The sequence below is a fragment of the Xiphophorus maculatus genome, chromosome 10 (assembly GCF_002775205.1).
Source record: "Xiphophorus maculatus strain JP 163 A chromosome 10, X_maculatus-5.0-male, whole genome shotgun sequence".
NCBI classification, from domain to species: Eukaryota; Metazoa; Chordata; class Actinopteri; order Cyprinodontiformes; family Poeciliidae; genus Xiphophorus; species Xiphophorus maculatus.
The window spans coordinates 14271911-14294890 of NC_036452.1; the positions used below are offsets into that span (position 1 = coordinate 14271911).

The 22980-nt window shown below is 38.8% G+C and overlaps 2 protein-coding genes across 2 annotated transcripts; one reads left to right on the forward strand and one right to left on the reverse strand.

The window, feature by feature from the left end:
• Positions 1–1427: 1427 nt before the first annotated feature.
• mrpl43 (mitochondrial ribosomal protein L43) lies at positions 1428–3583 on the reverse strand. The gene is made up of 3 exons (XM_005794712.3): positions 3311–3583; positions 2806–2912; positions 1428–1883 (listed from the first exon to the last, which is right to left on the reverse strand). Exons 1-3 carry the CDS (start codon positions 3439–3441, stop codon positions 1666–1668), a joined length of 456 nt encoding a protein of 151 aa, XP_005794769.1. The 5' UTR covers positions 3442–3583; the 3' UTR covers positions 1428–1665.
• Positions 3584–4212: 629 nt separating this feature from the next.
• twnk (twinkle mtDNA helicase) lies at positions 4213–9941 on the forward strand. The gene is made up of 7 exons (XM_005794827.2): positions 4213–4290; positions 4523–5183; positions 5960–6662; positions 7070–7310; positions 7431–7538; positions 7930–8071; positions 8460–9941. Exons 2-7 carry the CDS (start codon positions 4548–4550, stop codon positions 8793–8795), a joined length of 2166 nt encoding a protein of 721 aa, XP_005794884.1. The 5' UTR covers positions 4213–4290; positions 4523–4547; the 3' UTR covers positions 8796–9941.
• The last annotated feature ends 13039 nt before the right edge of the window (positions 9942–22980 follow it).

The window sequence follows — 22980 nt, forward strand, 5'->3', positions numbered from 1 at the left end:
TTTTCACCTTTTCAATTCCCAAGTCTTTTCTTTTCTTAAAGAGCTAAAACAGCTGAGAGCATTTGCTCTGTCTTTTTTTTTTCTTTTCCTAAATGAACAGCTCGGATTTTCACTTACATGCAATTGTGATGATGTAAGAATGCAGATCTGAGGGAGAAAGTGAATGTGCATTCAGGGACAGAGTTCAGGTCCCAATAAATTGGTATGACATTTTTATTTGAATTACTAAATTAACATTTTAGCAACATTGTGATTAATTGAGATGCACCTGCAGATAATATCTAATGACTGTTGTATGCAGACTCCAAGTTGATGCACCTTTCTGCAGTTTGGTTTTCTCTTCACATTCTAGATACCAACATGGGTCCTCATCCAGGCTAATGACCAGCGGCTGACAGAAAAAAACTTTTCAGAAATCATGGAGAACTGTTGCAAGGTTAAAAAAATACAAGAACGTTTGCCTGCTCTAAAGGTAAACACAAAGACACAAGGGTGGTTTGAAACCGTTGCGCTGTTTTGTACATTTTCAATAAAATGTTAAATTGGTGTAACTCACTCCTGAGATGGCTCTGATCGTTCCGAGATTATCCTCGTATTTGTATAAGAGGAACCATCGACTTCTAATTCTCTGCTTACATCACTGAGGTCATCGCCAGCTTTTCCTGTCAGAAATGATGAATTAGGGGTTGGGGTTTGCAAAAAAAGCTGGATCAGTAGCCTGTATATACAGCTGGTTAGGTTTGATATAAAAAAAAAAAAACTCATGCTACAGCAGTAAGTATCTGGTTACTGTTAAAGGTCATTATATAGAGGACAGTAGGATCTGATGATAAAAGACTGTTGCCCCTCCAGCTATCAAACAGCCATCTGTCATCTTCATTAAGCTTTGGGGCATTTAAGGATGTGCAAAAGGAACACCTTCAAATCTTAAGCAGCAAAATCATTCCATGTGATGTACCTCGCAACATTCATCTTTCTTCTAACTTTTTATAAACTTAGAACTGGAATTTATTGATAAAATTTTCTTGGGATTTTATGTGACAGACGAAGCCATGTTGTATAAAAAAATGTGTCTACAGATGTGCAAAGTTCGTATGAATTCCACTGAAGGCCCGCCGCTTCTGATTATTTGTAAAATAAATTTTAAAAACCATGTATCTTTAGCCTTCCAATTCATAATGATGGAACACTTTTGTATTGGTCTATTAAATAAAGTTCACATAACACACATTGGAAATATTTTAGCATAATGTGACAAAAGATTTAAAGGCTATGAAAAATATGCCAAGGCACCGTATGTGTTCACAAAGCTATTAAGCCCCGTTATCAACCAGAAGTTCAAGAATTTTGCTCTGTTCAGCTCATTTTGAGAAAAAGCTGCTCAGTCCATGAAATATGAAATGCCTCTATATAATTAATTTTAATTGTTTTTTATTTCAATACAATGCATTATATACACATTTTGCTTTTTTAAAAAACATTAACATTAAACGTGCTAGCTTCAAATGTATCTGAAGACTGCATTTGCTTCCAGCTAAGAGGATGGCGGACATAATAACAGCACATGTCAGAACTGTGTTTTCTCTGCAGGACCCTCAGGCTATAACCTGAAGACAAGCCTCATTAGTTTCTGGAAACTGTCCCAACAATAACATTAGGAAGTCTTTATTCTCCATGTTGGTTCTGTGGTCTGATGAGGCCGACAGATGGGGGGCGGTGTGTGAACGGGTGCCACTGGCCCTGGATGCTTGGACTGTCGGTGTGAAACGGCTTGCGGATGCGGATGATGTCCTGGCCAGATTGGTCGGTCAGTTTGGTGAGAACCTCTAAGACCTGCTGCGACGTTTTGTTGGTGAGCAGCTCCTCCTTTGTGTTACCATTTACTGCAAGGTGGGAGAATAAATGTGTCATGTGGTGAGAAACCGAATGGGAACAAGATAAACATGCAAGTCTGACAGAAACTATGTCATGATCATCGTCCATGTCTTATTCCTGAGAAAGAATCTTAGAAAAGGGGTAACATATTGCCCCCTACAGTACATTAGGAGTGTTACGTCACAGTTCATTCTTTCTTATAATAAACTAATTTATTACACAGTGATGGTATTTGCATTTTGCTTTATGACTGCTTTTTTGATTTATTTTGTTCTGGTTCCTGCTATGTTATTCGGTGCTGTATCTTAATGTGCAAAATTTACATGGAAGTTACTCTTTGTTGCACATCTATGAAAGAACAGAAAAAGTCTGAATTTGTAATGGGAATGCAACACCGCAGTCTATCTGAAATCACAAACAGATCGATTTTGTAATAAAACTCAGATCTTATTTAAAATAAAAACAATGAACAAACTCCTTAATTGGCTAGTCAAATCATTTTAAAAGCTTCCGAATTACATGGCAATCAAACAATTTATGAGAGCATGTAAACTTTTGAAGAGACCTTCATGGTAAGAGAAAGCCTGACCACATGATGTTTACACAGACAGCAAGACCCGGTACTTTAGGAGATGTATCGACAACATTTTACTCAACTTAACTCAAGTTTTGGTGTGTAAAACTGAGTCTGAAATTGTACTTTTTTCAAATATTTTATCTAAACATTAATTACCGGAGCCCCATGTGTAAGAATTTAAAATGCTTTCAAGAGAACACAATGCTTTGCACTTATTCATTTTTGTGATGATCTTTGGAACAATAGAGACATTTTTTTTTTACCAATGATTGATTACATAACTACAGTAACAATAAAATAAAACCATCATGAGAAGACCAATTCAATATTTCGTCAACATTGTGGGTACTTACAGTACTCTGCAACTACTTTAGGGATACTACTGGTCTGAGGAGAAATATAAACAACAGTCCCAGGGTTCTTATTGGCATAATCCACCACTCCCTCCTCAATGAAATCCCTGCAGGAGGAGAAGATGAATTAGTTTGTAGACAGTTCTACAAATAAGGCATGTTTTAAGACATAAAGTAAACATGCAACATTTCAGTAGATATTTGACAATAATTCTTACAATGCAAAAGGTCACTGGCTTTGACAGTTCCAGCTGGAACTTTAAATACATTGTCATGTAAACAAACCTCTGGATTTATAGAGATTAAATTACACACAGGTGGAATCTACTTACTAAATAGGGGACGTCTGAAGGACAGAGTGTCCTTTTATGAGGCCACTTTATCAATCTATCACGTAAAATTCTAATAAATCGTTAAAGTCTGCGGTTGTACAGAGACGAAATGTAAATGTGCAAAGGAGTACAATACCAATGTAGTATATATATATATATTTAATATACATTACCTGACTCCCAATGCGCTCGGAGACCTCTTGGAGAAGATGATGGAGACCCGTTTCAGTTGACACACGTATCGGCCCACACCGTTCTGAAGAACGCTCTTCAGGAAGCGGCTGGGCGTCCCTCTGGAGGTCATCCTTTGACCTTCAACTTTATCTTCAACTCAGTAAAGACAAACCACTGCTAACATGTGGTAATTTATAAAAACTGCGATTCCTAAACTCGTAGAGGACAACCTCACCGCTAGCTACACAAGGCAGCCCGTCGCTTGAAAGGTCCGATGTGAAACATACACGGAACTGAAGTTTCATAGCTTCCTCGCGTGGTTGCTACAACAGAGCGCCGTCTGCCATATTGTGTGTGGCAGGTTGTCGGGTTCTCCTTGGAAACCAACGCAAGCTTTTTCGTGTTGGTAGTTAGACTGGAATAGTTTTCATGTGCAGTTTGTTTCAGCTCCTGTTTTAAAATAACATTACCACAGTGTGCGAAGGAATGCAAACTTACTGCCACGGGGGAAATCCTCTGTGTTCCTTCAGGAGCTCCGTAGTTCAATTTAACTCAATTCAGTTAATATATATAGTGCAAATTCACCACAAATGTCGTCTCGTGGCACTTTACGTAGAAATAATAACTCCAATCACAATTATTCAAAGTAGTTTAAGTAGTTTCCAAGAAAACCCTGCAGATTTCATCGAGTCAATGGCTTGCAGCATTTAAAATTCCAGATCCTTTCTGGACCGAATCTCCATTTACGGCGCAATCCCCCAGCTCGACCAAAACTTTTTTTTTTTTTTTTTTTGCATGCTTTGCAACAAAATGCCACTTACAATATGGCAACGACATTGACGTAAGGACCTGAAGGCGCAAGAGATGTTTCTTCTTCTATGATTTCGAAGTGTGTTTCAGACGGACTTGTTTTGAAAGCGTACCAATAAAACCCGGGCTGCATGGAGCATGGTTCAGGACGAGGTCAGACGTTTAGCAGGTAAAATGTCTTTATGGAGATCATGGTTTTTTATTAACGTAGCGCACTTTTTAGCCGATTTTATAAGGTGCTTCATTGTCTACTTCCAATCTGTAAATTGTGTTAGTTCGAGTGAAAAAGAAGACTCTCTGCCTTAGTACATTTTTGTATCATTTCATAAAGTTAGTTGTGTAGCTTTAATGCATCTAACTAATGTTTTGCATGCGTTTTTCTTCGTTGTGTGTTTTTGTAGGTTGACTGAGCTAAGCAGATAGCCAATGTGGAGAGGCCTGCTGCTAAAGGGCACCACCTGTCTCCTGCAGGCGTCGGCCCAAAGCTTTCTGCATCAAAGACATGCTTCCTCCCAGTGTTTCAGACTTCTCACCCATAGGTTCCTCCACAAACTTCGAGAGACCTCATGCATCCCGAGGCTTAGAAGTACAGACTTCTTCCAATCCCACAACCTGATCAGGAATTATAAAAAGGATGCCAAGTCCACTGTAGAGTTCCCTCTGAGTCCCATCACAGTTACAGACATCAAGCAGTACTTACGCTCCAAAGACATTCCCTTCCACGATGGCTACAGTTGCCTCCACATCCCAAGCATCTTCATCGACGTGTTCACGAGGAAGGACAGCTTCTCCCTGTTCATTGACAAAACCACGGGACAGTTTTTGTGCAAGGACACGCTGGTGGAGGGCAGCTGGGAGGACCTCCAGGACTGTCTGGAGGTGATGCAGAAGGACGAGCAGGACTCCCTCAGCCCTCATGTGCTGCTGGGGTATCCGGAGAGCCTGGAGGAGCAGGAGGAGAGGGAGAGGGAGCTGAGGGAAGTGCGGGAAATCTGGTCCAGCTCGTTGCCCTTCACAGATCTCCACGACGAGGAAGCTCAGCTGGTTAAAACCATGTTCCAGGTAGGATTAAGAAGAACTTCATCCTGTGTTTATGTTATCTTCACGCTGTTTTCTGAAATGCTACAACGAAATCCGCATACTGCAAGATTCTAAAAAGTTGTTCCAGAATCTTTAAAAAACGTATTCCTGTTTACAGTCAAACACTGAAGCGTTAAAGTTATGAATTATGTTTATATTGGATTTACATAGGGCTTTATTTAGTCAGCAGATAGGATTTTTTTAATTTACTATTTGCCAAACTTCAACAATTTTATTTGCAGAAAAGTCAAATTGTCAGGTGTCATTTATTTAGTAGCAAGGTGATTTCTTAAGGAAGTCGTTTTCCTTTGATTTAATTTAGGGTTATTGTTGTGCTGGCGCTCAATACAAGTGTACACCACACCTTTCTGATTGGTATTTGTATAAGACTCAGAAAACCATGAATTTTTTCCATTCCGTTTCACAAATATGCGCTTGATCTATCTCATCAAATCCCAGTAAAACGCCTGAAGTTTCTGGGTCTAATATGACAAATGTGAAAATGTTCAAAAAGTATGAATACTTTTGCACAACATCATTGTTGGTGAATTTAAACAAAGATTTTAAAGTGTATGTTACAATAAAAAGAAAATCTGCATCTCTAGCAACACGCTAGAGTTAATAATCTTCTGCGTAATGCAGACCTTTATTAACTGTTATCCGTACTGATTGTTAAAGCGCTTGTTCTGATTTACAATGTGTATGAATTAATTAAAGGAGGACTACCTCACAAGCTTATCACTGCTCTACATTTTCAGATCACAAAGATCTCCAATGCAACCTTGAAAAAGTTTGGAGTGAGGCTCTTTAAGCCCACCAAGAGTCTGGTTTTCCCCTGGTTTGGTGGTCCTGACTCCTCCTTGAAGGGGATCAAACTCCTCTCCGCCCAAGGGATAGACGGAGAGAAAGTCACCTATAATGAAGCCACAGTTCCAAAGTGCACCTCCTACTTTAACTTGTTCGGCCTCACCCTAGTGAACCGTATGGACTCGGAGGTGGTGGTGACAGGCTCTGAGTTGGACACTATGGCCGTTTGCCAAGGCACAGGGCTCCCCAGCGTGGCTCTGCCCCGCGGGGTCAGCTGCCTTCCACCGGCCCTGCTGCCCTACCTGGAGCAGTTCAAGAGGGTGACGCTGTGGCTGGGGGGCGACATTCGCTCCTGGGAGGCATCAAAGATCTTTTCGCGTAAGCTGGGCATGCGGCGGTGCACCCTAGTGCGACCGGGGGAGTTCCAGCCCTGTCCACTGGAGGCGCTCTCCCAAGGGAAAAACTTGTCCCGCATTGTCAAAGCCTCCATCCCAGCGGCGCATAAGTCCATTGTCTCTTTCAAGCAGCTCAGAGAGGATGTTTACGGAGAGCTGATGAACACAGATCAGGTGGCTGGAGTTAAGTGGACCAGATTTCCAGAGCTCAACCGGATCTTAAAGGGACACAGAAAGGGAGAGCTCACTGTTTTCACAGGTACTAATCTGTCATCCTTCCATGATTAAAGGTATAATACTGTTTCATCTGTGTTTATTATGTATTATGACATTTGTCTACTTATTTTATTTAAAACTGGTTCAGAAATAGTGGATAAAAATCGAAATCTTTACAAACTGGCCCAAACTGGAATCAGGCCCAAAATAAACGGAAAGACGATGTAGTGAAACATTTTTGAAAGAATTGTACGTATTTAAATGTAATTATGTTACAGATCTGTGCATTTTTCTTTACAGAAAACCGAACTGCTACTTTATTATGCTTGCATAAAATGCTTTGTTTAAAGGTGTGAAATAGAAGTAGGAAAGGGTGAAATGGGGTTATGAACTAATAAAGTTCATAACCCAATTTCTGTCCAGTTTTCTATCAATGTGTTTCCTATACAGGTCCAACTGGAAGCGGGAAGACCACCTTCATCAGCGAGCTCGCCCTGGACCTCTGCATGCAGGGTGTCAACACGCTGTGGGGCAGCTTTGAGATAAACAACGTGCGTCTAGCTAAGATCATGCTGACGCAGTTCGCCATGCAGAGGCTGGAGGAGAACCTGGAGCAGTACGACTTCTGGGCTGACAGATTTGAGGAGCTGCCGCTTTACTTTATGACGTTCCACGGACAGCAGAACATCAAGTGGGTTCGATCAGGGCTGTCGGTTTTTACTTTACCTTTACCTTCTCTTTGCATTTATTTACGTTTTGCTGATGCGACCACCATTTTTAATTGGGAACTCTTCTGTGAACCTGTTTTCAGGACAGTACTGGACACCATGCAACACGCCGTCTACCTCTATGACATCAACCATGTCATCATTGATAACCTGCAGTTCATGATGGGTCAAGAAAACCTCTCAGTAGATAAGTGAGTAGAAACATAGACTTTTATTCAGTGTCAGGCAGAGCTCAATGTTCCAGAATGTAAGCAGGCAAATGTACAAGAACTGTAAATTTATGAATACCTGTAGATTCATCTGCAACAGATTTACTGAAACACACAAAACCACAACATTTCAGCTAATAGTCACATCAGTAAGGCAACTGAAAGTCCTACTGATGGTAGACAAAACACTTACCTGAGCCGTCCATCTTAAGGTAGACCAACTGGCAAGTAACCCCACCACCATGCTTGGCAGGTGTTAACAATGTTCTTTGAACACCTATTTCTTACAAAGTAGATTTGAAAATAGCTGTCTAGTTAGGCTGTAATCATTAGCACATTTGAATTAAAATATGTAAATGAATTTATGATCCAGATTTGCCGTCCAGGACCACATCATCGGGGTGTTCAGGAAGTTTGCCACCAACAGCAGCTGCCACGTCACTCTGATCATTCATCCCAGGAAAGAGGAGGACGACAAGGAATTGCAGACTGCATCCATCTTCGGTTCTGCTAAGGTATTTAATTTCTATATTTTGTCCAATCTCTCCCATAAAAGGTCTAGTGGGGGTTCTGCAGGGTCTTAAGTTGAATAAGGCCGAATAATTTATTACTATATCCCAAATTAAATTCACTCACATCTTAACATTTTCTCCACTAGTTTAATGAAATAAAACTTTTAAGTGTGTCAAAGAAGAAATTTACGAGGGTACAAATATTTGTTTTTAATGCACTATTGGACTAATTTTGTTTAAAGTGCTGTAAATTTAATTTATTGAAACATGCAGAAACCATGGTTTACCCAATGAATAGGAAGAACAACAAGTAGAGAAGAACACATACTTGTGATGTTAAAAAGAAAAGACGCATCCAGTGCACGAGTCCTGACCTTTAACCTCTCCCCAGGCAAGCCAAGAGGCCGACAACGTCCTCATTCTGCAGGAGAAGAAGCTGGTGACTTGTCCCGGCCGCAGATCCCTGCAGGTCACCAAAAACCGGTTCGATGGAGACGTGGGCCTCTTCCCCCTGGACTTCATCAAGTCTTCGCTCACCTTTTCAACGCCCATCAAGGGCAAGCACAAGCTGAGGAAGGTTGCCGCCAAGCTGGAAAACGAGGAGGAGGTCCAGGAGAACGAGGTAACTGTAAAGAAGGATGAAGGGAAGAAGGAAAAAGCGGCAAAAACTGCGAAGGCATCACAAGCGGTTAAACGCCCTGCTAACGGAAACGAGAAAGCAAAGTAGTGATGCGAAAAAGTGTTTAGAGAATGAAGTGAGCCCTAGATTGTTAGCTCTCAAAACTTGACTAAGCTGAAAATATTTACAGCACTGTGCAAAAGTTTTGAGTCATCGCACAATATTTTACATACTGCTTGTAATGGAGCTAAAACATGATCTGATTCCCTGATCTGTCCTACAAGGTCTCTACATTCTATGTGTTGAAACTCTGGAAAAGATGACCAATACAATCGGACTTTTTCTGGTTTAATAAGATGCAAGCTGTCAGAAGTGTGACTAAGCACGTTTTTCTATGTATGTCATGCATATGTTATTTACAAACCCACACCACACAGTTACAGTACATCACAATCAGTTAGAATTTAATTGAAAAGTTAATTTAGTTTAGTAATCCGACTCTAAAGGAGAAACACACATATAGATTTATTACAGTGTAATAAATTTAATTTTGATGATTATGGCATGTGTCTAAAACACCTAAAATCGAGTCTCTCACAAAGTCTCATCACCACGTTTAACAGAAATAAATGCATCTTATGTAGGTCACTCTTGTATAATGAATTTATATATGATGAGTTTCACTGCTGGTTGTAAAGTTTGGTTGTCAGATTTCTGGGACTCATTTAAATCCAATTTCCCGTTTTGGATTCCAGAAATTCCACCCATTGAGAACAATTCAAAGTCATTATTGTTTTCAGGCCATTGGAGGGATTTTTTTTTTTTTTTTGCACTTGCGTACACTTCTTGCAAGTGTTCACTGCAAATGTGTAGTAGACATTTTACCTGTATGTTTCGAGGCTGCTGTAAGACTTGGAATGGCCCAGAAAATGTGTGACACTCTTTATTTTAACTGGAGGATCACATTACGAGTGATCAGCTACTTAAACATTATCATTCTCTAAAGTTACAGAAGATAATGCAACAGTGTTGCGCCTGTCTAGTCAGTCATAAGTTCAAGGAATGATGTTAGTCAAAATTTGAATTTTGTTGCAGTGTTTAAAGCTTTTCATAGAAGTATTTAATTTACTGTGAAACTAAGGTCCACTGTATTTTGTTTGACACTATCAATGTTTTCATTACCATAATGTGTTCTCACTCTACTTATCTTTTTCATATACTTTGTATCATGATTTATTAATAAAGCTTTTTTTTCTACATAAGATCTTATTGTTGACGTGCTTTTAACCATGGTCAGCAGGGGGCAGTGTGGGATAAGGAAAAGACAATAAATAGACTCCTTGTGCCTAAAGTAGCAGCAGCAATAGTTTTCATAAAGAAGGAGGAATTTCCCTAAAATAGATAGATGCTTTATAGATAACTACAGCATGACAAAGCACAAATGTGGATATTAATTAGATCCTAATCTAATTAATTAGATCCTAATTAATATCCACATTTGTGGTTTCAAAATGCGCAAGAAGATATACCACATCTAATTATTAGATTCTGCTTCCACTGCTTGCCCTCGAACATTTAAATATTGGCAACTTTGATAAAGTTACAGATTATGCATGCGTAAAGATGCACATCTACAGGGTTAAGCACACCTACCTGTCACTGTGTAGCATTAAACCCTTCCTGCATCATGTTACACAATCTATTATTTAGTATGACTCTTAATAAATGCACCGCGTTTCAAATCGTCGTCACATGAATATTTAATAGGTCAAATTAACTGTCCTACCTTGGCTCAGCTTTTTTTGGTTGTAGGTGGAATTGATTAGGTCTCATCACAATCGCATCAAATCAAATGCATTCCACAGTGATGATGTGAAGGCAAAAAAATTAATTGCATGTTGTATATCAAGGTTTTTATTATTTACAATCTTGGCGTCTGTGATGAGTGTGGAATATGGAAGATGTTAATCCTGCAGGAATTTGATTAAGAAATTCATACACCTGCAATAGTATGAAATATTGATCAAAACCATCTAATCTGATTATTTTTCAACTTTAAAAAAATTTCTACTTGGGTTCCTTCAGCATCCTGTAACCCAAACTGCAACTCAACTACTGGCAGCATAGAATTGTGTTTTTATTGTGGCTTCACAGTCAAAACAAAGGAAATTATATTTGGTTTATTCAGATGTTGTATAATCCTCTGCTTTCATCTCACCCAATTATTCTCTTCAGTCACACCCTTTACATGTCCTTCATCACTTCATCCTTTAACCTTCTCCATGGTTCCCTTCAACCTGGAAGCTGTTTATTCAACATTCAATATGCATCATTGTGCAGTGCTTTGCAAGTTATTACGCACCTTGAACGCTAATATTTTTGTTAAATTACTGCTACAAATTCAAGAGTATTTTTTTGGGGGGGCGGGGGATTATGATAAAGACCAACAAAAAGTAGTGCATAATTGTGAAGTGGAAAGAAGTTTTTCAAATTGAAATCTGAAGACTGTGGCAGTGCACTTGCCCTGTATTTAGCTCCCTTATCACACTATTTAGCTCCCTCCCTCACACTAGATTCTCTGTATTTGCTGATAAAAGTGCAGAGAAGCTTCAATGTGTTAATGATATGTTCAGTTTTCATGATGCTTTTTGTTCCTTAATTCTCTCAAACAAACTTCGGAGGTATCCTCTGAAGGTTTGTAATGTTTACCTATAGAGAGGGCCGAATACGAATGACTGTGACACTTTGTAGGTTTTTAATTTGTAACAAAAATCCTGAGAAACATAGATCATTATCCCTTCTCTTCACAACTGTGCCCCTACTGTAACTCACCCAGTCTCACAAAATTCAAATGATTAGGAAGAAGAGACCTTTCAAGAATTTGAGGTGTGGACTACGAGTAGATGAGCTTATACGGTACAAAACAGTAAAATGATCCAAATTTAAATCAAACTGAATTGCTTGTTTGAATTCTGATTTCTGTCTCGTTTTGATCGTATTTATCCTTATTTTGCTCTGTTGTGTGAAAGATGTCCAAGTATAACTGAATGAAGTCCTGTCAACAATCAACATGACTCTTTAATATTTGGGATAATGTGAACAAGCAGAGGCTGGATTCAGACTTTTCCTGTCATGCACGAGCTTGAGCAGTTCTGCAGGCTTGTCAAACAACTTGTTGCAAGCCACCCTGAATGTTTCTGCAGCGTTGTTTGCCTTGGTGTGGACCAGCCGATGTTGGGGCCTCTCTGTCTGCTTTTAATTTCTTTTCTGGCTCTGTCCGTCCCAGACCAGTCCAGAGAAGCCCGTGGCTCCAAACTCAGCCAACACAGACGACGTGGAACTCTAAGCGCACTGGATCACTAAAACATTCAATGTAACGTAAACCATGAGAAATATCTCTCTATGTTTTACACACATAAATCTTTGTATATGACTGTGGATGGGTATAGTGATTCCTAGATACTTTTTTGTTAACTACTGCGTAAGCACACACTGCCTTTTGTACTGACTCCAGGCTGTGTGCTGGATGGGTCTGTGTGTCCTCTTGACTTTGTGGGTGTGGGATATGGATTCATGGGCTTCTGAATGGGCTTCTTTGTGTTTTCAGGCATTACTGCATCGAGTTGATGGCAGCACTGTCGCCTGAGTGCTCTTCTAGAGGCAAAAACCCACGGAAATCAGTACAAACGCTACCAAATAGCCATGCCCTGTTAGTCATTACTCATAGCATGAAAGAAATGTTTCCTAAATGTTCCATCATAAAATGCCTTTGTCAAATTAGAGCTCTGGATAAGTTTGGTTTAATCTGTGCTTTGCATGCCTATCCAAATAGATCCCATCTGGCGAGAAAAGCAGATGAAACAATTTGAGTAACGCAGCTCTTAATCACGGAGGAAACAAATAGCGCGGAGACCAAAAGAATCCCACTTTATCAAATCCTGCAGGATGTGGTACAACAAAAAGAGAAAAAATGTTTCATCTGCTCATAAATCAGCTAAAAATCATGTCAAAACACACAAATAGTGTCTAGCAAATTAGGTTGTTGTGTTTTTTTTGTAAGCTGCTTGCACACAAATGTAAGCCTTATATGGTATTAGACGAAGAACAAAAGATGGAGATGAGGGCTGCTTTGAACTGTGTTGATGGTGGGACGCATGGATACATACATGCATAGCTTTTCGCTTCATTAGCTACCCTTCATTTAGACAGCTATATTTAACAAAGTCTGGAGGTAATTTAGGGATTTGCAATCCGTCAGTCGACTCTGGACTTTAATACAGAGTTCAGACAAAGACATGATCTCCTCTTTTATGTACTGACAGATGGTATTTCTTGTAAGGGTAAAAATAGAAAGCACTGGAGCTACAGTACAAAGTATGAAGGTACAAATTTGCCAACCAATCTATGGAAGCATTTATACAAAAGCACCATATGAATTCAGTCCATTAACTTTTTAATCAGAGCAAGTAGATTTTTTTTTTTGGAGAATAATAAATGTTTTCCAGCTAAGAGTTGCATAAAAAAACATTCTTGTATCTTCATATTAAATTTAAAACTATGGATATGTAATTTTCAATAATTACATACACATAAACCCACTGTAATCCTGAATCAGTCCTTTTGCATTAGTACTGAGCAGTCAAAACAAAACAGTGTATTTTCTTGTCAGTATGGAAAAAAGTTGCAGCGCTACTGACAGTCTTGTGATATGATATGACATAAAATATTATATATGATATGATTAAGTACTTTATAAAAATGAAGGACCTGCCTGATAGCCAGGCATTTGATTGTGTTCTTGTATAAAGAAATATTAAATTCAAGATGTTACATGTACACATGAGGCAGTCCTTAAACAAAAATGCAACTCTGTAAAATCTACTTAAATGTCAGTCAATATTTACACGGAATGTTATTTTCTTTGTCACAACATATCTTTTCGTCAAAAGTCTTGAAGGCATTATTATGCAGCAGATTTGCAAAAGATATCACCACCTCCTTCAAATTAAAGCTGCAGCTCCCTCCATGCTTTCGATGCCTTCCTCGGGAGAAAACATAACTCATCCAATGTGATAAAATATGACATAAATGACATGACACCTGGCCATTCATTACGTGTACTCCCCTCTGCGGTGCTATAACAAGTGATGAGCCTTAATTCAAGCCCACAGACAAATAAAAAAAATGATTTAAGAAACCTGATGATAAGGTAGAAAATGTGGAAAAACACCAACATCACATAATTCAGCAGTATTCATGCTGACGAAATACACTAGTTTAACAAATTGTAAATCTAAAATCCTCAGAAAACCTCATTCCCATCATGACCACATGAATTTTGAGGTTCATTTCTGTGTGGCGCTGCAGCAGCCCCATTGCGCTGGAGACTTTCCAGAGGCCCTTTTTCAGACTCACAGCTGATGGAAGTAGCCCTATTGCCCCTCCACATGTCAGGACATGAGGGAGGTGGGTTTTTGCTCTGTCTCTCTCACGTGGCATCTGGCACGTTTGACCCACATTATGCCTTCTGCTGCGTGTATTAATAACCGCATACTCCTCTGTGTGCTCTTCGGCCAGGACACAGCTCAGGTTTCAGCTCATTATGTGAAGCTAGTACGCTAATGTTGGTAAATAAAAAAATGCGCAAGAAGATATACCACAAGTTTGTTCTGCTACTGGATGTCCTGATCTAAAGCTTTCTGTGAAATTAGAATTAATCATCTAATTCTAATTTTTGGCTGCTGATGTGATGCTCTGTGATGCAGCACCATGGAAAAGTCTCGAACCACTCCTAATTTTCCCATTCCATAAGTTCTTGTAATCTTCTAAATTGATCATGAGCTATAAATCCCCAGACTTTCCGAAGATCATTTAAAGTGTTCATTTGAACACCTGGCAAATTAAAAATAAATCATCTAAATTAGGAGAAATGGGGGAACTTTGTTACAAGCAGTCTATTGTGCTAAACAGCTTTATTGTCTGCAATGCCAAGCACATAAAATAAAATGAATGTAAAACAACTATAAAATACGATGACAAGCGTTTGAACATTAACTCCTTTGATTCGAACATTTATGGGCTGTAAAAATTCCAGGAGAAAATGCTTATGGACAATGCAATTTCAGGGGGGTGGGTGGTGGTCCTGGAGTAAAGTAGATAAAATATGAGAAAGATCAAATCTGTGTTTCTGTAGACTACACCTTCCATTCAAACAAAAGGGAAAAATTAAAAGCAATCAGTATGAAGAAGTTCATAACTATATTAAAAGGGGGCTTCTCAAAATAGTGAGATTGAAAAACAAAAGTGAAATAGCAACAAAAAGATGCCCATGAGAATTGTTGGTTCTAAATTTGAAGCAATAGTTAAAATACATCGCTGAAGAATTGGAGACTATTTCTATCAAGCCCCCAGTTATTGAGTTCTTTTATGTAAAAAAAAGGAATTGAACACAACAAAAAGATAGGACTGAAGGAATGATTTCATTTTTGACAGTCACTGAAAAAAAGAACTGGAATCAAAATAGAAATCAAGTTACAGAATATAAACTTATGCTGCAACTGATTTATTCTTTTTTTTTTTGTGGTGGCAGTCCCTTTCCAGTTTGGAAGCCCTCCCCAACCAACTGTGTGTCCCTGCAACCACTCTGAGGACGCCATGTCTTCATGGCTCATATGCTAATCTGTCATGCTGTGTTACACAATGACCATGAGCTCCTCCAGCCACACAGCTGTGCTGCAAACACCTGTCTCCTACGTGGACGTAGCCATTAATGGGATTATTGTTTTCTTAAACTTTTGTTCATGCTGCAGTGTACTTTCACACAGAAAGTACGCTGGGCTCAGTGTTTTTATGTCAAGCTGTTTCGATTTCCTGAATAGAGTCAGTGAAGAGTCTGTTTTCCATTTGCCATGTGTAATTCCCTTGTTTCACTAAAAGTATTCCTTGTTCTGCACTGCTGCAAAACGAAGACCGAAGTATAAAATAACTCTGCTAATGGGAGCTAATGTGTAAGTGATTTTGAGTCTCACCAGTGCTACAATTGACAATTATATAGTTCCCATTGCTGTCCTGTTTAAAACTCCTTATTATTCTCCTCTGTCTGTTCAGCCACCCCTGTGGACACCATGTGCTCATATGCTAAACTGTCATGTTGCATTAGACATGGACCCTGATTCGCCTCAGCCACACAGCTGTGCCGCAAACACCTGCCATCTCCGTTTGCTCAGCTAACCGTGTCCTGCCTGGAAAAGGTTTTGAGGGACATTATCATTTCCAAGGTTTATACAACTGAAATTTGGCCAACTAGAGAGCCGAGATGCTTAATCTCCTCTGGCACTAAAGGAAGCCCTAAAGAAATTGGAAAGGATCATATGGGAGTCCTTCATAAGCTGGAATGCTTTAAAGGTTGAAATAAGAGGGCAGGTGGGTTGATAATCAAAGCTTAATTATAGGGGAAAGAGATGTGAATGTTGGGTTTTTGATAGGGAAAACTTTACTCGAGTGGTCGGCCTAACCACTGCTTTTGAGCGAGTGGTTAGAATTGGTGTCCCATACTTCTGGGCACAAGGGAAGCACCTGGCAGGACTCCAGCTCCTCACATCGAGCCTCTTTTAATTCACTCTGAAGGCGAGAAAAGAAAAGAAAAACACGAGACAGGGACAGCTAACCAGGCGTACACTTCAAACCCGGGCCAAAGAAAACTGCTATTCACTCTCACATTAGCCGTCTCCGCGGCCACCTTCAAACGAGGCCCCTCTCTGTCTAATCTGCTCAAACTGCGTGCACACAACAACTGTCTGCTTCACAAGCTCCTGGGCGCAGAAAACCACAGCAGTTAATTGAAGAATTATCAGCGCAAGCACAGTTAGTTAAGCTGATTATCAGTTTGCCATCGTCCATCAAGCCAGGCCCAGGCCATGTAGGAGTTCCGTTTGTAGCCATCATCTACATAAAAATGATTCTTTTTCAATCAGCTAAGAAATGCATATGATCAACGCACATTTTGCCGAGGCTGTGAATTACAAAAGGAGATTGTTTAGTTGTGAGAACTAAAATTAGTGCACGGTCCAGTATTGGACAGCTGAGATCACCCTTTGGCTTCTCAAAGCTTTAGACAACAGCAGCAGCTGAATTATTGCTTTAAAAAAACGTCAGACAGGAGCCAGAAAAGAACGCCGGCCTAATGTATCGACATAAATATCAAGTGGCAGATGCTGATTATTACATTTCAGATGGAGTTAGTTAATCATAAATTTCAAAATAAAAGATGAAAGAAAACAAAAGAAAGGGGCCACCTGCAGATCGTTACTGACTGGATCATTGGAGCATATGTGGAAGGGGATCCATATAAAACTTGTGGTCCATTCCTAGACGCATAAAAAACCATATGTTCTCTTTCAGACGATGTAAAACTCTTTATTGTCTGACTCTGCAGCTTTCATAGCAGTATAATTTGTCCATCTGTTGTCATTTTAGCAAATTATTTACTTCCTTTCTGGTTGAGTATTTTACTTGGAATAAAGATATTCAGTTGGGGAAAAAAGCACAGAATATGTTTAAACCTCTGTAAAATAAGTGACTTTCCAAAGACAAGTGGCAGAAAAGTTACTTTCTGTGATCAACTGAGATGTTTTAGTTGGTACAGGTCTGTACCTTTGGGATTAAGCTGTTATGATTGGACAGTATTAGATTGAGCTGGATTCAGTGTAGTTGAGTATGAATTGAACCTGCTTGTCAAAGTGGCTTGAGATGGAGTTTGTTGTGAAACAACACTGTGTAATTACGTTGAAAAGAACAGAACAATGGGACACTGACACCTGCTCTACTCGGCTTTTCCATAACATTGCAACTTGACTCCTGACAGACACAAGCAAGTGAGAGCACATCTTGTGCTTTTCTTGCCTTCTTTGCACTAAACCTCTGTTTATTTTTACTGTTTGAAAACAAGAAACAAATCATTTTGTCCTGGAGCTAAGGGCAAAACTTTGCTGCCTTTATATTTGATTTTCTTTTCAATGGAAGGTTCTCCTGGCCCTGTGTCAGAAGTCATTAACTCAACAGCACAGTCTTTTTTTAACAAGATTTTAACAAGATTCTCCACCAATTCAGAGCAGCTTCCCAATCCCTGAAGAAGAACAGCAAACCCATTAGCATGATGCAGCCACCACCATGTTTTCTGAAAGGGCCGGTGTGTGAACTGCAAAGCCTGTTTTGTGCCGCACATGGTGGCATTTTGCATGTAGAGCAAGTTTTATTTAAGGTTGACAGAGTACAATGGGCTGAACAGGAATGTAAACCACTCTTTTCTGATTTTCTTTTTAGAAAAACATGAAAAAAATATTGTTCCTTTCCTTTCATTTCACATATCTGCACTATTTCTATAAAATTAAATATTAATAAAGTAAACTGTTTGAGGCTGTAATGTGAAGGCATATAAATTCATATTCAAGGCATTGTGCATGATATTACTTCCTGGCTGCAGGAAGTGATATCTGGTCTGGTGCAGATTAAAGCTATTACTGTACCTAACTTTAGCGTTATTCACCATCCTTCCAAAACAGCCTGGAAACTCGTTTTTCAGACTCAGTGATGATTGTTGATTCCATTGTTACACTTATTAGAGTATGTTGGGCTGATTTATTGTGTTGATTTGTATTTCCATTCATTTTTTTTCACTTTCGTAGTTCTCGCATTCTGTCAAGTGTTTTGCTTTAAGTGGTTCTAAACAATTACACTTCATTTGACTTTGATTGTTGTGTTGGAGCCACACAGATGAAAATATCAAATCATGTAGTTCACAGACTGCAAAATAATAGACTCAACTAGCCAGTTGGCAGTTCACACCTGTCAGCCAATTAAACTTGTGAGGAAATAACAAATGCTACGTAAAGTTAGACGGCTGTGACAAAGACACCATTTAAAAAGTTTTAACTAAATCTCTGTATTCAAACTTTTTTACTTTCTATCTTTGTGTAAACTTGCGTTGCATTTTGTTTTTGTCTTTCCTAACATTTTTGTAAACAGTGCTGTGTGTGGTAAAATTCCTCTGCTCTCAAAATATGCGCAGAGAGAGAACAATGGATGTACTGTTGGAATCTTTCCAGTCACTCAACAAAAGCAGAATAACAACGCTGGTTTGGAAAACTGAACTTTGCTGTCTGCGGATGTTCCTGTTCTTTAACTTCTGTTTGCTAAATGTCACATAGTGTGTGGGTGTGTGTGTGTGTTTTCTTTTATCAAACGCTTCAGCTGGAACTGCAGAACCTAGTGAATTTTATAAGCAGCTTGTTTTGTGTCACTTCCATACTGTAAGGGGGTGAAACAAAACTTTGAATTTAAGTGACTTTAATGTCCAAAAATAAAAATATATTGGGGTTTATAGGGCAATCAAACACAAATAGCGCAAGGATGATAAGGAAATGATATTTGGCTTTAAAAGTTTTCTAAACAACGAAACAAATCTGAAAAACTTATCTCTACTCCCAGTGTTTTGCAGCCTCTGAAATGTTCTCCTCTTTGGATTGTAAAGCATTTAGCTTCGTCCATCTTTTCACCAACACAGACTGGCTTCCCTGTCACTGCTGCAACAAACATCCCTTACACATATTGATGCTGCCACCATTTTTAAGAAATAGATTCTACACTTTTCAGATTTTCATTTGTAAGAAAAAACCCAGAGAAGCGTTTATATTTTTGCGAGGATCTAAACATGAAGAGTTCCTGGATACTCTTGCTGACGAGAAACTGAACTTTTTAGCAATTACATCAGTCTAATTTTAAAACAGATGCGGAACATCTGGGATGGAAATATCCAAATGGATTTAACTTTTGATATGATCAAAACTGACCTCACTTCAACTTCAAAAGAAGTTTTCTTTAATATTAGTTGGACTTGCCAAACCAAAAAAAAATAATTTTGCAGTTCATAACATGGAAAGTTAATTAATATATATGTCAGTTTTTTTTTCATTTGCTGATTCTAAATTACATAGTTTAGAGGAATAAAGAAAATCTTGTTGTGCACTCTTAATAGTTAAGCCCAATGTCCTTTAGAAATGGTCTTAGTTAGCGGTTCACCAACTTTACAGCTTCTGACTCACAACAGCACAGTAAAAACTGACAGTCCCCTGAAGTTTAATCCACTAATTTTATCTCTTAAACTCCACTTGTTTTTTTTGTTTTCTTTTATACAGAACAAGAGTTCAAGAGTTTTCCTATGTCTTTCTTCTAATGTTATTGTTTCCAAGTTAAGAGATTTGAAATTCATCACAATGAAAATAAACTCATGGCCCCATCTGTAGGTTGAGTATGAAAGCATTTCTATTTAGGAATGACACAAACAGCACAAACTGCAAATACACCGCTTTTATCTTTTTGTACTGTTATTTTTTCCTTTTCTATTTACTGCTCAAATACACTTTGCAATTAAGTATTTATGTTATAAGTGACAAAATGTCTATGGTTTTATACTAAAACGTGAGTTTGTGAATCAATACAAAGTGCAGAGTTGTACAACAGAAGTAGACTTTTTCTTATCCTTAAAGCTTTGCTGCAGATACTTTTAGAAGAGAATTATAAAACAGAAAAAGATGAAGAGGGATTAAACATTAAAGCTTTGGTGCTGGTGTTCATCTTAAAGTGCTTTAAATTATCAAGACTATTTCCTCACCCCTCATAGTCTTTGTAGTCCTAGTATTGCCCAGTTTATCCTTTAATCTTATTCCCATGAATAGAGAGCATGCATTCAGTACAAAAGCCTGCCTGTCTTTGGTTATTATCTACTTTAACTTTTTTCCCATTTTTCTCCTAATTAACAACTGCCGCTCCCTATTAAAAATCTTCTGATTGACCAGCCAATTAAAGAAATGAAAACAAGGACGACAACTTGTTGTACAAGGTTTTTATTGTTCTTCACTTGTACTCCCAACCTTGTAACAAGATCAATATAAATCAGGGTGACAGGTCATCATTCCAGTAGCTGTAAATTTTAACTGCTGTCCTCCTTGGTGAGTATCTGTTTTGACTCTTAGAATCCAACTACTTATTGGAGATTTGAGTCACACTTATCCATTAGCTTCAACTCTTTCTTTGCTTTAGCTGATCGAACCATGTTTTATTTTTCTTCCCATCTTTTAAATGCAAACATGCACTATCGATGATGAGAGAAGTGCGCGACTGTAAATATCACATTGTCTAAAGCGAATCCAAACAACTCAAATGGGAATAATAAATGTGCATAAAAGCTTTTATGCTGTGCCTGGGGAGAACACGAAATGTCTTTTCCAGACTTCCCCTCTTGCACGTGCCTAATGCATCACAATGGAAAGTTCTGCTGTTTCACATTCAGGAAGTCGGCTCTCAAACACCAGAGATCTGGGCGCCTCGTCGTGAGCTGCAGCGTCACTTATCAGTTACTCTTCACAACTGGTGTCTACGTCGCATGTCTGATTGAAATTAACTGGCAGTGGCCTCCTGGCCTCCTGGCCCCACTTCCTCCTGTTCCACCAGGAGGAAGGGGAGTAATTTGTTTGGTGATAGGCATCCTCAGCATGTATGCAACCCGGCCCAGCTGGGAGTAGGGAGTAACTAAAGTCCTTATGCTTGCATGGTAGAGAGCAGATTCAGAGTTTTGATTTTGGGAGTCGACAGGCATGCAGCGTTCAGCCCACACACAATTATCCATTACTGTAACTGCTTTCTCTCGTGGTCAGAGAAAAGCTGGACAGTCTGAATCTGCATTCCTGCGTGACGGGACCGAAGCTGAAAAGAACTCTGAGGATAAAACATTAAACTAAATGAAATGCAGGGCTCTGACATTCAGGAGAGAATGTTCAAAATGCACATATTTGCTTGGTTTGCACTGAATGAAATCGTGATTTTCCATGCAATAACATGTAGTATGAAAATTAGAATTGCTTTGACAGTTCACTATTTAAATCAAAGCTTTTGGTAAAGATCCAAATGAATGTCTTCGAACAACTCACAGTGTTCCACAGCCTTTTTAAAAAATATATAAATTAAAGTTCACTGTAGATTTTTTCTCCACTGAATATCACAGCAGGCTCATCAGATACAACTACAACAATGAACAATGCTTGTTACTAAACAAGAGATCTCATTTTTACATAAACTGTAAGTTTGTTTCTGTGCCTGATGAACTTTGGTTAAATTGTTCTTTTGTAAAACTACTCACAGACTGCAGTGGGTAGAGTAGCAAGACATTTTGCACAAGTAAGAGTAGTGATACTTCATTTTCAAGAATTGTTGGCTAAAGTCCAATACAGAGAGGAATTAGTTGAAAATGTATGTCTAGGTAAAAAAACAAACAAACAAACAAAAAAAAAACATTCAAAGTATAAGAAGAAATCATGGGTTGTCTAGACAGGGTGCAAAATGACGCAGAGTTGTGGTGGTGGATTTAGAAATCATAAACTATCTCTCCAGAATTCATACTTTTTAATGTGACGTTTTGCTCTGCTGTGGAAACTTTTCTGAGCTTTCTTTGATATGGCCTCATTTTACATTTTTAGAGCAAAGGACAGGTTATTCAGAAACAGACTTTAAATCTACGGTATCTTCTTCATAAACCATTTTTTCTGGTAACAAATCGGCCTTCCTTATAGGCATCATTTTCTCGGTCATTTTGCAGTTTGATTTATTTACTTAACACAACAACAATTCAGCTAGACATCTTTTATGCAAGCATCATGGGATTTTGAACTCATTCCACACAAAGCCTTAGGTTTGTGTGCCTGTGGGGACAAATGTTTTCCTTCAAACCCAAAAGGCCATTTGGTGTAAGGAACGGCTCGGACGGGGTTAGCCTTTGGGGCAACGCGTAATGTGAAAAGTAAAACAGCCTGCGTGCGTGTGCTGGTATGCCTGCGTGTGTAAGAGGGACATATAAATCTACTCTTCTCAGAAAGTAAACATCGGAAACTGTCATTTGCTCTTCAAAACAAAAGCACACATATTTTATTTCTCTTGTTTCTAGACTACAGACTGAAACAGATGTAGCTATAATATGCTTGATTAGAAAGTACAATTTTTCTCTGCCAATACTGTGAAAGGCAATATTTATTTCACAACGTTTCCTTATGTTATTCGACCAGCTATTCCTTGAAATTAATATGCATAATCAGAGTAAAAATAAAGGCCCTTTAAACCCTTATGTGCATCACAACAGCCCAAATGTTCAAAACTGAGCATCAGTTTCAATCATATTCCAGACAGCATTGATGATCAAAAAAGGTTTAGACTTTAAGGTTAGAAAATAGTTTGAATTATCCAAGAT

What these genes read in the sequence shown, in the direction of transcription:
- mrpl43 (XM_005794712.3), bottom strand. Translation starts at nt 3,441, where the DNA reads ATGACCTCCAGAGGGACGCCCAGCCGCTTCCTGAAGAGCGTTCTTCAG. An exon ending in CCGAGCGCATTGGGAGTCAG is followed by an intron (nt 2,913 to 3,310) that starts GTAATGTATATT and finishes CTCCTCCTGCAG; the next exon opens with GGATTTCATTGAGGAGGGAG. An exon ending in TAAAGTAGTTGCAGAGTACT is followed by an intron (nt 1,884 to 2,805) that starts GTAAGTACCCAC and finishes CCCACCTTGCAG; the next exon opens with TAAATGGTAACACAAAGGAG.
- twnk (XM_005794827.2), top strand. Translation starts at nt 4,548, where the DNA reads ATGTGGAGAGGCCTGCTGCTAAAGGGCACCACCTGTCTCCTGCAGGCG. An exon ending in TGGTTAAAACCATGTTCCAG is followed by an intron (nt 5,184 to 5,959) that starts GTAGGATTAAGA and finishes CTACATTTTCAG; the next exon opens with ATCACAAAGATCTCCAATGC. An exon ending in AGAGCTCACTGTTTTCACAG is followed by an intron (nt 6,663 to 7,069) that starts GTACTAATCTGT and finishes TTTCCTATACAG; the next exon opens with GTCCAACTGGAAGCGGGAAG.